The 15794-nt window shown below is 50.3% G+C and overlaps 1 protein-coding gene across 1 annotated transcript in view; it reads right to left on the bottom strand.

Annotated features, from left to right (window-relative positions):
• The window catches only part of KANSL1 (KAT8 regulatory NSL complex subunit 1), an 85172-nt gene that overhangs the window by 5035 nt on the left and 64343 nt on the right, over positions 1-15794 (bottom strand). The window contains exons 4-12 of the mRNA XM_010008136.1: positions 14879-14994; positions 13464-13656; positions 9946-10111; positions 4979-5164; positions 4433-4597; positions 3972-4123; positions 1975-2090; positions 1834-1891; positions 549-661 (exon numbers count right to left, since the gene is read on the bottom strand). Coding sequence (XP_010006438.1) covers positions 549-661; positions 1834-1891; positions 1975-2090; positions 3972-4123; positions 4433-4597; positions 4979-5164; positions 9946-10111; positions 13464-13656; positions 14879-14994 — 1265 coding nt within the window. The remainder of the gene's footprint in view (positions 1-548; positions 662-1833; positions 1892-1974; positions 2091-3971; positions 4124-4432; positions 4598-4978; positions 5165-9945; positions 10112-13463; positions 13657-14878; positions 14995-15794) is intronic.

The raw sequence follows: 15794 nt of genomic DNA on the forward strand, positions 1-15794 counted from the left end.
AGCTCAACAGCTGGAAACTGCAGTTTCAGACACCTCCTCACAAAGAGATGCTGCAGAAAGGGAACTGAGGCCCAAGTGACCAGAGGAAGGTGAGGACGTGGATGAAAAGTGAGCAGAGAAATGGCCCTGCTGAAGCCATCGAGCAGAGATGTGACACTGGGAACAACCACTGGTCCTTGCTCCTGCAGGAAGGATGCCCAACTCAGCCCTTGTTTCTTCTCCAGACTCCTGAGCTGGTGCACCAGCCTCCACACGTCTACAGCACCCAAAGTGCCTGAGAAAGCAGAATCCCAAGGGATGCTGCAGGAGTTGGGTTCTCTGCAACCTCACCAGTGTGTAACTTCACCCCACCCCCAGGTGGGCTCCTCCAGCCGCTCCTGTGGGTGGTGCCCAAACTTTCCAAAACCAGCACAAGCTTTTAACCATTTCTGATGGATCAGTCAACCTAATCAAGCCTCCACAACCAGCTCCCCGGGAGCATCCTGCTGTTGGGAAGGACGTTTTGGCCAGGAGACACCCCCTGCAGCCTGTGTGCCCCCGGGAGGTACCTGCTGCCGCGGCGCTGGGGGGGGACGCTGGTGCTCCAGAGCCACCGCGCGCGCTCCAGCTCCTCACACTTGCTGTGCCGGGCGGCGAAGGCCGAGTCTGATAAGTCCTCAATCTGGAAAGGGAAGGGTAAAGGAATTGGTCACAGCTTTCATGGAATGGTTTGGGTTGGAAGGGATCTTCAAGATCATCCACTTCCACCAGCTCAGGTTGCTCCAAGCCCCATCCAACCTGCCCTTCAACACTGCCAGGGATGGGGCAGCCACAGCTTCCCTGGGCAACCTGGGCCAGGCTCTCACCACCCTCACAGCAAAGAATTTCCTCCTCATGTCTCACCTCGATCTCCCTCTTCCACTTTTCATCCATCCCCCTCATCCCATCCCTCCCTGCCCTTGTCCCAAGTCCCTCCCCAGCTTTCCTGGAGCACCTTCAGGCCCTGGAAGCTGCTCTAAGGTCTCCCCAGAGCCTTCTCTTCTCCAGGCTGAACACCCCAACTCTCCCAGCCTGTCTCCAGAGCAGAGCTGCTCCAGCCTCTGATCATCCCTATACCCTCCTCTGGGCTCTCTCCAGGAGCTCCATCTTCTTCTTATGTTGGGAGCTCTAGAGCTGGACCCAGTTCTCCAGGTGAGATCTCACAAGAGCAGAGTAGACATGGACAATCCCCTCCCTGGCCCTGGTGGCCACACTTCCTTCTTCTTTTGATGCAGCCCAGGACAGGGGTTGGTTTCTGGGCTGCCAGCACTCATGGTCAGCTCTTTTTGAGCTTCTCATCAACCAGCTTTCTTCTAGGAAACATGCATCTATGTGCTGTTTTTCCAGCCTGAGCTACACCTCGTTGAACCAAGTCTGCATCACTCGGGAAGGGACTGAGCTCTGGACACCAAAGGAAAGCTCTTCTCCTGGGGTCAGCGCGCCCAGAGGATCAAGGAAATCCCATCATTATCAGTTCAGCTAAAATAACAACTATTGCAGCATGACTGGTCATGATTTCTAGATTAGACCATTCCATAAAAATACTGCTGCCCAGAGAGGTCTCCTGACAGCAAGGAGACCTCAGGTTCAGCTGCACCAGCCAGTTAACCCAACTCCTGCCCTACCACACCCTGCCTGAGAAGGAACCAACCCCAGCCTGGTTCCTGCAAGGAAACTGTGCCATTTTGTTGGAAACAAGGAAGAGACCTCCCTGCCTAGATCCCCGTGTCCTCTCCCTTCTGGTGTTCTCCATGGATGCTGTTCAGTTGTCACTAATCCCATCCCACATCAACTGGGAAATGAAACCCTTCCTACCTCCTCGTTGTCTTCATCAGGGTTGGCTCTCAGAGCACTGACGTCCACTTCACGCCAGCTGCAAGATACAGCAGAGGGGTCAGCCAGAGGGACAGCCTGGGAGGTGACACCCTGCTGGGCTGGGGGGGTCCTGGCACCTACCTTGGTGTGAGGATCTCCTTGTACTGCAGCTTCTCCACCCGAGTGGTGGCAGCGACGGACATGGGGATGACAATGTTGTTGATATCGAAGGAGCTTTCACCTCTTCTCCTCCTTGGCTGCAGGAACATGGAGACAAGGACCAGGTGAGGAAGGTTTGGTCACGTTAAGTCACTGGTGCGGAAAAAGGACTCAAGGGATGGCCTTGTATGACCTTTAGAAACTTCAGAACCAATGAGCAATTTGTATCAGTTAGAATAATGGAATCATGGAATGGGTTGGGTTGGAAGGGACATTAAAGATCATCTAGATCCAACCCCCCTGCATGGGCAGGGACACCTCCCACCAGCCCAGGTTGCTCCAAGCCCCATCCAACCTGCCCTTCAACACTGCTAGGGATGGGGCAGCCACAGCTTCCCTGGGCAACCTGTTCCAGTTCTCCTGCTGGAAGCCCCTGTTCCCAACCAAAAATGCTCAGGCACAAAAAAGGGGCTGTGGTGGCCCTGTGGACAGTGAAGCAAGGTGAGCAAGGGCTCCTGAGCTCCAGCCACCATCTCCACCCTGGCAGCAGCCACTGCACAGCCAGGTGGGTCAGGAGGTTGATCTGGCTGATGAACTGACCCAACAAGAAGAAAAGTCTCCCACACAACTCAACCCTCTACTGCCAATGTGAAGAAAGTTCTGAGACCATCAGGGGAGAAGAACCACCATCCAGGATGGGAACAGCCCCCCTGCTTGTGTCCCTGCAGGGGTGTAGAACCACCACCCCTGACACTGAGATAGAGGAGGAAGGTGAAGCAGCCAGCCAGGAGTTCATCTTGGGTTAGGACAGCTGCACATGGAGTCTCACAGCTTTCACTTCCACTACACTTTTAACTGGAATGGATTTTCTAAGTCAGGAATACACTCCAAGCTTCTCTATTGAAACCTGGTGGAACACTGGGTGCTCTCCTACCATCTGTCTATCCAAAAAACCTCCCCCAAACCCGTGACAGGAGCACTGCTGCTAGAGTGACATGAATCCTCCTGGATCAGCTTGAATCACAAACGTGTCTTCACAACAATCACCTGCAATTTACCATGTCCTCCACCTCCTTTATTGAGGGAACCCAAGTGGCAGGGACCTGCCAGGGCCAATTCCCAGGGCTCATGTGAGGCTGGATGAGGATGGAGTGGGTGGTCAACTACTGCCATGGCAGCAAAGTCACTCCAACATGTCATGCCTGAAGCCAGAGACCAGACCAGTGTGCCTCAGCAGACAGGATGAGTTAAGCAACTTCTGAAGCTTGCACATAGGTGACAACTGAGGTTCCAGCCACCACTGCTGTCCCTGTTGTGACTCAGTCCCAGCCCAGTGCCACCAAGGCCATGAAGGGAAAGCCATCTCAGTGGAAGCACTGCTGGTGCTCAGCTCTTCTGCTCCTCTTCCTGGCATCCCTAGACAACTTCAGAAACCAAAACCCAAACATGGAGCCAAGCCAAGGGACTTCTGAGAACAGGAGCAATGACCAGCAGTTCCTGAGCTGACAGTGAACCTGTCACTGCAGCTGCCTGGCTCTGCAGAGCCAGCATCAACCCAGGAACCAACCAGCAGACACAACGTCAGAGGATAAAAAAAAGGGTCAGCAACCCTGCCACCAGCTGAAACCAGGGGTGAAGAGAAATACAAAGCACACTCAAGCCTGAGATGCTTGAACTGCTTGAAAAGTGAGACCCCATAATGGAGCTGAGCTCAGAAACCTCTCCAGAAAGGCACTAGATCATAGAATCACAGGATGTGTGGGGCTGGAAGGGACCTTTAAGGGTCATGTAGTCCAGCCCCCCTTGCAGTGCAGAGTGACCTTTCCAACTAGGTTCCTCAGAGCCCCATCAAGGCTGACCTTGAATGTCTCCAGGGATGGGGCTTCCACCCCCTCTCTAAGCAACCTGTTCCACTCCTTCTCCACCCTCATGGTAAAGAATTTCTTCCTAAAATTGGAAGATCTTTCCTAGATACTTACAGCTGTGCTGGAGGTGCCCTGTGCACTCGTGCTGGCTGGAGCAGAGCCCTCTGAGGAGGTGGAGAGTTGCCGAGCTATGGGGCTGTGAGGTGTGGGGGTTGCAGCTGCTGACAAGTAGCTTGGGCCACCAATGTCCGTGTGATGCTTCAACACTGCACAGGGAGGAGGGAGAGGAAACCAAGAACATTAGCAGAGAGACAGACCAAGGAGGGTGGTGGATAGAAAAGGACCCTGAGCACCAGGCCAGTACTGAGGAGAACTTGGCGTGAGAAGAGAAGCACCTCCTGATGGCAGCTGCAGCTGGAGAGGCCCTGGGGGCTGGGGAGGAGAAGCAGTTGGAGGGCACGAGGCGTTGCTGTGGTGGTGACAAGCCCCAAAGCAGAGGGGTCCCCCCTGCCAGGAGGCCAAAGGGGGAGAGAGGCTGGATGTGCAGCAGAGCCCAAGCTCCCCGGGCATCCTACCTTCGCTCCTCTCAGCCGAGCAGTCGCGCACTCGCTTTTTGTCCCAGGCAGGAGGCTGGACAAGCGGGCGCTCGGGCGCTGCCTCGGCCTTGGGCACGGCCGAGAGCTCGTCTGGGGGTGGTGGCCTGTGAGCCTTGTCTGCTGGGGTTTTGTGATGTGAGCGCTCTGAGGAGGGGAACAGAGAAAGAGCTATGAAAGGCCAGTTGGCACCTCTTTCTGTTGGCACGGGAGGCTCGGGCAGAGCTTGCCCAGCTGTAAAGCCAGGCAGGTTGGGCTCAACACCCTCCGGGCGCTGGAGATGAGCTCGGGGCTGGAGGAGCTGGAACTTTGCTCCTGAGAGCAGCCTCAGAGCAGCAAGAGGTCCCTACAAACAGACCAGCTTGCACTTCACACTCTGCACACACTTCACTTCCAGCCCTGGCCTCATCCCTAAGAGCTGAATTTCAAAGGGATCCTCCTCCTCCTCTCTCCTCCCAGGTTGCAGGGCTGTTGGGTACAAGCTCAGGCCATTTTCCTGCAGGTGGTGCAGGCAGAGAGGACACTTACTGGCTGCAGTGAAGAAGGAGTTCACCAGCTTGTGGCGGTCCTTGCGAGCAGGGTCAGACAGGCTGCTGGTGGGCATGGGGGCTCTGTGCTTGAGCGAGAGCTTTTTGGGAGCTTTGATTTTCTCGTAGGGTTTGTTCTGCCACTGAGACTTCAACATGCTCTGGAAGTGCAGGCTGGTCGGCACATCTGCAGAGGGACACAAACAGGGCATTCCAATTAACTCCATGGTGCACCAGAAGCTGTGGGGCCATAATCCTCTCCCAGTCCCCCAGGAAGAACAGCCCTTCACAAACATACAAGGCATTGACCTTAAAACCCAGGCTTGGGATGACCTGTAATGGTTGGACCCAACTTTTCTGATCAGAAGGTCTTGGAGAGAAGTGAATTCCTACAGTATTCACAGCACAAGTATCTCCTGGCAGGAGAATGAAGCCTTTACCACTGGAGGTATCTCATGTCCTGCCATCCCAGATCTGACTTCCAAGAACCTGAGGTATCTCAGCACACCAAACCTACAGAGCTGGGGACCAGAGCAGAGAAATTCAACTGAAATCCTCAACTCCAGGTCAAGCCAAATGCCAACCAAGTCCTGTGTGATGTTCATCTGCCTGACGTGGCACCTCAAGCAGTGGTGGAGGGAGTGAGCACACCTGAGAGGCTCCCAGAGCAGCAGCCCAACAGGTAAGGATCTGGTAACTGATGAGTTTTGAGCCTCAACTTTCTGTGCATGGCACCAATCCGGGTCACCCTGAGTACCTGTCCCTATCTAACCCCCCATCTCACAACAAGAACATGGGTGCTGTCCCAGGTGTTACTTCTGCCTACATCCTGGAGCTGATTCTCCCCAACCCCACACACCTGTGCCCTCCCAACCTCAGCCCAAACACGAGACTGTTCAGTGTATTTCTTGTGCCAACTGGCTAAGGTCAACCATAAAAAAACATTAACTGGAGTAGCAAACCACTCCAGCCTCAGGAGTCCTACAAACAAGTCTTCCTCACACACTCACAGCTTCCAACTTCAGACATGATCACCAAATGCTGCTGCCCAAGTCTCCTCCAAGGCCCAGTTTTCTTTGATATGCCTGAAGGCCAAAATCCTAGCTCAGAAAAGCAATGAAACCTTTAGTTATCAAGAAAACTACTGAGAAATGACTTTATCTTCTCCAGCTACACCTGTAAGACCATTATACACCAGCATTCATGGGCTGACATGTCACCCCCAGCACAGACTGTTGCCAAGGGGACACGCAGCCCCATGAGAGCTCACACTGCCACAACTAGGAGCTAAAAGCTCTGAGATGAGCACCAGCAGCATGAACATCCCTCCCCCACATCTCCTAAGCTTACATGACATTTTCACAAGGACTTTGAAGCCACCCTGAGCAGAGCTGAACCTGCCCAGACCCTGCACAAGGGATAAAGCTCCTCGCTCTGCAGCAGGGACACAGAGGCAATTAGGAGCTGCTGTGGGATTCAGAAATGGCATCTAGATCATCTCAGAGGACAAGCTGAATTGATTCAAGCTCTGCCTGCAGTCTCAACAGCTGGTATCTAAACCCCTCAGAAAATTCCACAACAATTCCAGGGCCTGGAAAGCCCCAGCAGATCTGGGCAGGTAAACAGGAGAGAGCTGGCAGGGCACAGGCTGGAGTTGGCTGTAATCACCAGGGGAAATTTGACTCAGGAAAAAGCCAGGACAGCTGAATTTCCAGTAACTCGATGGTTAAACCTCTGGTTTAGCCTCATCCCTTTGCTAAGGAAGAGCTATTACAGGCTGACAGCAGCTCTCTGGCCACCACATGTGGAGACACGTCCCAAAGAGCAGAGAGGGGTCAGGCTTTCAGGACCCTGCCAGGGAAGCTGCAGCCTCATGTGCTGAACTGGTCTGATGTTGGGAAGAAGGCTCCTTCTCTGCTTATTTTTTGCTTTCTCATGAAAATTCACCCCACCCCAGCAGCTCACACATCTGTGGACACATCTGTGGAAGGAGGAGACAGGTTGAAGGGAGGGGGGGAAAAATGCAAGATAAAACATTGTCAGCAGAAAGTGAGTCATTTGCTGGTTTGCTACTGTCCTGCTGTCAGCACCAGAGTCTGTGCAGCAAGTGACAGCGTCACTATTCCTCCTCCTCCTCAGCCTGGGCTGAGCAGTGCAGACCTCCCGGGGACCAGCAGATGGCAACCGGACTGAGCCCAGGAGCCCAGCTCATCCTCCCCTCCAAGGTTATTACATCATCTGAAAATTCCCAGTGAGAGGTCGGATGAGCCAGGGAAAAACAAAACAACAAAAAAAAGAGGGGAAAAAAAATAAACTAAAGGAAGGGGACAAAGCTCTTGGGAAACACAAATGCAAGGGGTTAAGTGTGATGCCTGCAACCTGCTTGCCAGAAGAAAAAATGATCTTTTTGCTCCTGCAGGGCCTGGTGATTTTGCCCTTGGCAAAAGGCTCTGGAGGTCCTGGCTGCTGGCAGTGGAGAAGCCAAGGAGAGGCTCAAAGTGAAAGTCAGCACATGCTCCCAGCTCCCCAGCCAGGCTGCATCCAGCAACCCCAACTGCTTCCCCAGGAAGTCCTAACTGAGCCTCTGCCCACTGACCCAGCCAGCTGCTTTCAAGGTGAGCCCCCAGAATAAGCACAGAATTGTAGAATGGTTTGAATTGGAGGGACCTTAAAGATCATCCAGTCCCACCCCCTGCATGGGCAGGGACACCTCCCACCAGCCCAGGCTGCTCCAAGCCCCATCCAACCTGCCCTTCAACACTGCCAGGGATGGGGCAGCCACAGCTTCCCTGGGCAACCTGGGCCAGGCTCTCACCACCCTTACACTCAAGAATTTCCTCCTCACATCTCAGCTAATGATGTGGGAGTAATGATGGCAACTTGGGTTAGTGCTCATGGGGGGCAAGACACCTCGGTGCAGACCAACAGGTTCCCTCCCTGGCTTCATGTTGGGAGAGAAAAGCAGCCCCAGCCCCAAGCAGCAGCCCCAGAAGAACTATATTAAGCATCAGTGAATAACCCAAAATTCATCTGAACATGGGGATTTCTGTACAGATGTTTTAAGTTCCACACTGGGTAGTTTTCAAAACAAAGTCTGTCATCTCATGCAGACAGAATGGATCTTTCAGCCTGTGAGCTGCTTGCAGCTGACTCTAGGAAAATGAAACTTGAATTTGGGATGAAATGATTTGCTTGGTGGCCACGCTGCAGTTGTGTACAATGTTTTCTCCCCACTTCCCAGGCTATTCAGTTGAACACCCCAGACTGAGGATTACAAATGCTGTGAAATCAGGAAATAAATTTCTGCTTCAGTTCCTTCAGCATTCCTTAAGAGAGATGTGTCTTTGGAGGGGGTGGGGATTTAGTTTTTAAAAATAGCACCAATTTTCTATTTTAGTCTGCTTTAAATACACTGCTAGTGAAAGATGCCAGATGAATTGTTCCCAGCCACTCCATGAATTTCCTACCATCACAGGAAGTTCGTGCAAAGCTGGAATTGAAACCCAAACACACACACACTGGGTTAAAACCCAAGGTTTGAATCAGGACAAGTCACTTTAGATCATCAGGAGAAGCAGAACACACACCTTCCCTCCCAGCAGCCAGGTCTTCCCGTCCTGGAAAGGGGACACTAGGATTGATTTACTGCCTGGTTTTCCTGATAAAAACTTCCAGACTGTATAATTTCTGGCCCAGTATTTTGTGATCAGAGGAAAAAGATGACAGATGGACACCAATCTCTCTCAAGGCAATAGTTTTTGGTCAAAGACCAGGCTTGTATTTAACTTGGCTTAGGAAGCAAAAGACACTGGAAACTACTGCATTTCCCTTGGGAAAAGTCCCTACACACAAAATCTGTGAACACCCCACAGTCAAGGTTGGTTAGTTATTCCTCTCAATGATGATTAACCCTGAAACAAGTGTCCCAAGACGAAGATCCCTTCTTACTGCACCCTCTGAACCATGGAAGATCATTTACAATTCCTTAAAAGGTCACAAAGAATTCCTGTGACTTAAACCAATCCACAAATAATTTCATGCAGATGAACCATCTCTGTGGAAGAATACATTTCTCAAGTGGTTTAAAGCCACCCAGACACCAGGCAAAGACCCAGGGCCCAGTACAGACTCCCAGGCACATCTGGGTTTCCCCACCCCAAGAGGGGCTCCAGGTCATGTTCCCCTAATCCATAGGTTCAGAGCAGAGCAGTCCCCAGGTGCAAAGCTTTCCTGAACCCTCCTGCTCCAGCTAATGCCCTGCTCCCAAAAATACCTGCAGATGAACAACCTTGTAGAATCATGGAATGGTTGGGGATGGAAGGGACCTCAAAGATCTTCTAGTTCCAACCCCCCTGCGTGGGCAGGGACACCTCCCACCAGCCCAGGTTGCTCCAAGCCCCATCCAACCTGCCCTTCAACACTGCCAGGGATGGGGCAGCCACAGCTTCCCTGGGCAACCTGGGCCAGGCTCTCACCACCCCCACAGGGAAGATTCAATTTCCTCCTCATGTCTCACCTCAATCTCCCCTCTCCACTTTTCATCCATTCCCCCTCATCCCATCCCTCCCTGCCCTTGTCCCAAGTCCCTCCCCAGCTTTCCTGGAGCCCCTTCAGGCACTGGAAGGTGCTCTAAGGTCTCCCTGGAGCCTTCTCTTCTCCAGGTTGAACACCCCAACTCTCTCTGTCTGTCCCCAGAGCAGAGCTGCTCCAGGCCTCTGGAGCCCATCTCCAGCCCATCTTTGTGGCCTTCTCTGGGATTGTTCCAACAGCTCCATGCCCTTCTTACGTTGGGTCTCCAGAAGTGGACACAGTACTCCATCCTGGTCATGCCCAAGCAGATCTACACTCCTCTGGACACCCAGGATGGAGGAGCAGGCTCCAGAGCATGTCCAAGCACCCCTTCTCACCCACCTCGGGACCCAATTTGCCAACAACCCCTTGAGCCAACTCCACAGATGCTTTGCTCACCGTCTGGGAATGACAGGACAGGATGGATACAGGAGTCCAGCTGGGAGAGACGTTCCAGCAGAGGGGCATCATACTGGATCTCCAGGGTGGCCGAGCTGCGAGTGCCACAGAGGGCACACGAGGGGTTCACGTCGCAGCTGCACCGGGCCAGGCTGTTCCGATGGACCTGCAGAGAGACAGAGTCACTTCAACACCTCACAGCCTCCTCACACTTGGACAGCTCATGGAAAACACCCCAAAGGCTGATTTATTTATTTTTTTTTTTTTTTTTTTTTTAAAATACCTTGTATAAAACCTGCTTGTTTAGTCTGGACTCGTAAAAAGACGCTTTCACTTTGCATCAACACAACTGAAAACTCTTACTCACCAGCACAGACGGTTCAACAGCTACTAAATTTGACTAAAAGTGTTTAATTTTATCTAGGTTGAAACCTCAGTTATAAAAAACCATGAGGCAGAACAATTCAGTTGTCAGAGGGAGGGGTGAAAAAAGCCTTTTTGAGTTCAGCTGGGTCAGAGAGCCATCACTTTCTGCCAAGAGTTGAGACTTCCAGGGACATCTTTACAGGGTGAAAAAGGGTGGGTTTCAACCTTGTTCCCTAAACCAGGACAGACTTTCAACTCACAAACTTAAAGACTTCATATAGACTTTTATTTATATCAAACCACTGCAGGCAGATGCAGAACTGGATGTAAATCCCATACAGAGCAAGTAACCCCATCAAAATGGAAGGATGTATCCAACTGGATCCTGCAGAAGTCTCTTCTGAGCCTAGTATTATTAAAATAATTTCCACTAATGACCTGTATGATGGAAGAGATAATACCCTTAAGCCTTAGCAAATAACACTAAAACTGGGAAAGGCTGTAAAGCCCTTGAAGGAAAGAGCTGGAATTATCTAAAATAAATAAAATTTAATTCACTGAGGGAAAATTCAACAAGTGGGTGTTTCAATGACCAAGGAGGTAACTAAGCAGCTCTGCCCAGAGGATCTGGTGTTATTGTGGGTCAGAAAATGAGAATGAACACCCCACAGGGCTTTATAAACAGAGTGGTTGTGCAAGACACAGGAGGTAATCCTGCCACCCTGCTCAGCATTGTACCATGAGCTGGAGAGAGAGCAGCACCCAGCTCTGGGCACACATTTCAAGGAGTGTCTGCACCAAATGGAGAAGAAAAGAGCCAAAAAACTACAGATGAAATAAATAAATATATATATATATAGGTCCTATGTGCAAAACCAGAAAGCCTCATGATGTGTTCACTGTAGAGGTCACCCCATTAAGAATTACCATGTCAACTTGCACTCTTCAGGGAGAGGTTCTGAAGCAAGGAGGGGAGCTGACCAGTTCATCCCAGGACTTGGGCTACTGGTTAATGATTGAAATTGCAGCCAAGGCAGCTTGTATTAGAATGGAAGGGTTGTTTGGTTTTGCTGTCTGAGAAACAAGAGCAGCTAAGCACTCCAACAGCTTGCCTAAGGAGGTTTAGACAACTGTCTGGCAGTGTGAGGATAAAGCAGTCTGCTCTGGGACATGGATATCCCTTCCCATCCTGCTTCCAACCCAGTGCAGGCTACAGACCCACTCAGCCTTTAAGCCCTTTCTCTTTCCTTGAGGAGATCTCCTAACTTAAAAATTCCAAGTGATGTTGTATTCAGGTTTTGTAAAACAGCAGGTACAGTTATGGATGATCTCTATCGAAACAGTGAACTCTAAAGTTGTTATTTCTCGTCATAGTAACTTAAAAGCACTTTGTGTTAGATGGGAGTAGTGTAGTAGGACATGGTATCTCTGGACAACGACCATCACTCAACTTTCTCTCTAATATCTGGGGGAGTCCACAGAAATGCTCTGCTCTTTGGCAGACCCTCCATCCCTTCAAACTGCTCTTCTGCATCATCTCTCATTATCAAATGTATTTTAAGAATATGGTCAATATTTAACACAGAATTCCTGCTTCAAACACTGAGTGCACCAGTCAGCATCACCAGTGGGAAAGGTCATGAACTTCCAAATCACTGAAGATCTTGAAGGGAGTCACTGCAGAGGTTTACCAGAAATACCCCAGATCAAACTGCAGATAAGTAATAAGTTAAAGCTAACTCAGCTGAGCAAGAACCTACTTTGCTCAGAAAAATGTTGCTTTTTGAGCTTTTCTTTAAAACTCCAGCACCCACAACATGAAAACCCCTGGACTCTTGTGGTAAAGCTCGACTTGAAACATTCTGACTCAAAGGTCAGTGGATTTGTGCCATCTATGGTTCTGCAACCATGAGAGCTGCGTGCACAAAAAGGCTCTTATTTCCTCAATTCCTGCCTATCCTCCACCTGACAGTTTACAGCATTCCCAGGAGAAATGAAACAGAAGGAAGCACTGCCCTTCCCTCACACAGGGAATAAACTCTATTTTCACTGAACTGAAGCTCTGCAAAAGGGCAAGGGAAGACGATGTGGAAAGGAGTATAAAATAAAAAACCTGTTGGAGAGGGTCCAGAGAAGGGCCACAAAAATGATCTGAGGGCTGGAGCAGCTTTGGAGCCAGGCTGGGAGAGTTGGGGTGTTCAGCCTGGAGAAGAGAAGGCTCCAGGGAGACCTGAGAGCACCTTCCAGTGCCTGAAGGGGCTCCAGGAAAGCTGGGGAGGAACACTTGATAAGGGCAGGGAGTGAAAGGACAAGGGGTGATGGTTTTAAACTGAAACAGGGGAGGTTTAGGTGAGACATCAGGAAGAAATTATTCACCATGAGGGCAGTAAGGCACTGGAACAGGTTGCCCAGAGAAACTGTGGCTGCCCCATCCCTGAAGGTGTTAAAGGCCAGGCTGGATGAGGCTTGTGCAGCCTGGTCTGGCGGGAGGTGTCCCTGCTCATAGCAGGGAGGTTGGAACCTGATGATTTTTAAGGCCTCTTCTAACCTTCACCATTCTATGATAAACAATAAATTAAAACAAACCCAAGAACTGAGTCATGGCATTGAGTGATTTCCAAACTCAGGCAGTGGAAGTGAACATGATCACCCTGGCAGGCCTTTTGCAAGACATCCCACAGATGCCTGGTCAGACAACTATAGTTTCTCTGAGCAAGTAGCAGCAAGTTCCTGGGGCTGTGTTAATTCATGTGCTCAGAGCTAAGATTTCCTGATACTTGCCTTTTCAGAGCTTCCTCAGACTGTGCCATGTTGAACTACCTGGCCTGAATTCACCCCAGGCTGCTTGGTTTTAGAAAAGCAAACCCACATCAGAGTTCAGCATCTCCTCAGGGACAGCTACTAAGTCTTCTAACAAATTCAAAGCTTCTCCTTAATTTCTCCTCTTCTTCTCCAACAGACTTTGCAGCCTCACTGTCCTCCTCTTCCTCCCCATTACTGTTCCCCTCTTAATAATAACGACAAAACATTCCCAAACCAAGGAGACCTCTCCATGCAAAGAGCAAAACCCCACTGGACCAACATGTAAGTACCTCACCAGGCTCTTTGGTGTGGAGTTGTAGCCACAGGGTGCATCAAAAAACAGCACAAACCTTTTTGGAGAGGGGCATGATGCTGCTTGGCCGAACGAGGCGCCGCTTCTTGCAGCTGAGCACCGGGCGGGTGCGGGCGGCCACGCACGTCCCATCCGAGGGGGAAACCATGTTCAGCCGTTGCTTTTTATGCAAGAGCTCCTCAGCTTCCTGGCCATCTCCCTGAGCATGTTCTGCCAGGCCAGGCTGAAGACTGCCCGAGAAGAGAGAGAAGTAGAGAGGGAAGGGAAGTGGACAGGGAAGGGAAGTGGAGAGGGAAGGGAAGTAGAGAGGGAAGGGAAGGGAGAAGGGAGAAGGGAGAGAAGAAGCGGAGAGAGAAGCGGAGAGAGAAGCGGAGAGAGAAGGGGAGAGAGAAGGGGAGAGAGAAGGGGAGAGAGAAGGGGAGAGAGAAGGGGAGAGAGAAGGAGAGAGAGAAGGAGAGAGAGAAGGAGAGAGAGAAGGAGAGAGAGAAGGAGAGAGAGAAGGAGAGAGAGAAGAGATGGAGTTATTCATCCAACCAGCCCACGTTACCAGGTTCAAGACTCAGACCGTAGCAAACACTCCGAGTTTAAACTGTTGCAGTTTCATGAGGCAAGAGCTTTTATTCAAACCAACTCTCATTCTTGGTTTTACTTTGGCCACTTTCCACACTCTCCCACCACTGAACCTTTGTCCAAATAACCTTTGGAAGTTCTGAACAAAAAAATGGCATGTAAAGCTGGACACAGAGCAAGACCAAAACCGCTCTAGCCTTGAGCAGCTTTAATCCTGGAGTTCAGCTGCCCCCAGAATTACAGCTCAGGATATTTTAACAGGTTCTCATGAGTCTGCAAGAGACAGAGAACACATGATTTTCTAGAAAAATATTTAACCTAATGTAAACTTGATTCTGATTAATATTTGAGAATTAAGCCTTCAGAAAAGTTCAACCCTGAAATCACCATTTACCAGAGAATTTCTTTCCCTTGTTTTCATTTGCCCACTTCAAGACTTTCTCAACAAAAACCAGCCTGGAGAAACAAAGACTTTAGAAAGTCTTGCTCCCCAAATCAATGGGATTTGGGTTCCTCAGTATCCCCAGAGGCTGCAGATACTTCTCCAAAGTAATTGCAACTGGGCCACTAGTACCTCTGAATCACAGAATTTTAAGTGTAAACAGTTTTGAACATGCTCACTGCTTGGCTGCCTGCAGGGCCTGTCCATGTAAACACAGCTCAATTTGACACCATTTTCAGAGAAACAATCCATCAGAAAAACTCAAGCAAGCAATCTCCTCCAGAATGTTCCTAAGCATGATCTCCTACCATACCTTTTCAAAAAATAAACCATTTACACCATTACTAATCTAGTTACTACCAACCAGCATAGCTGGTTTCAATGGGACGTTGCCAAGATCATAAAAATCAAACCCTTCCCCTAATATTCAAGCAGCTTACGTGTTAATAACTCCATTGACAGGTCTTGGTGCTCCACAGGGCTTGGTGGGATGGGGTTCAGGAGTATTTGCAGCAGAAATACCCAAGTTCTCGAGTGGCTGGGATCCAGAAACACTCTAAGAAAGGATGAGAAAGATCATAAATTAATTAAAAAGGCTTCTTAAGTAGCCACAACTTTCTTCTTCCCAGTTTCTAGTTGAGGATTCTGCACCACAGCTGCAGGTTTCCATGCAGGACTTAAAAACAAAGGTTCAGAAGTCACTGTGAGACTGGATACTTAATGACTTATTTGGGAGCAGCTCTAGGAAAGAGGATGGATCCATAACAGAGCTTCAATGCAAGGACCAAAGGACTTCAGTTCCCCTCAGGCAACCACTAAGGAGCATGAAAGGCTGAGGTCTTTGAGGAGATTTTAGTATTTTTTTCTCTCAATAGTGCAAACAAGTTCATGGCCACCTGTAAACCTTGCAGGCTCTCCTGCAGCTGGATGCTGTGCTTGGAGCCACAGGGCTGTGAGCTCCTGTCTGAGCACTCTGGGGGAAAACAGGAGGGGAAGGAGAGGAGAACAGACTTGCAAAACTGAATTTGCATTTTAACTAAATACCTGTGCAAACATGGCCCAAGCAGCACTTTAAAAAGTCTAGTGAATGAGCTATGGTTTGGGGTATGAGCAGGGCAGCCCCATGAAGCCAAATGTGCCCAATGAACACCATGCTGGAAACACCCTTTTGGCAGAGGAAAAGGAGTTAAAACTAAGCTAAAGACATGGAGCCTCCCAGCAGCTTCTGCTTTGGGTGTGAAATACAAACTCCCTGGCTCTGCTGTGAGCAGCAATTACTGCATCCCCACTGCCCTGCAAGTGACCTCAGCCTGGGGGACTGTCACTGTGCCTCCCAAGGACACGCTGGTTTTGTAC

The sequence above is a fragment of the Chaetura pelagica genome, unplaced genomic scaffold (assembly GCF_000747805.2).
Source record: "Chaetura pelagica isolate M959 unplaced genomic scaffold, ChaPel_1.0 scaffold520, whole genome shotgun sequence".
Taxonomy (NCBI): Eukaryota; Metazoa; Chordata; class Aves; order Apodiformes; family Apodidae; genus Chaetura; species Chaetura pelagica.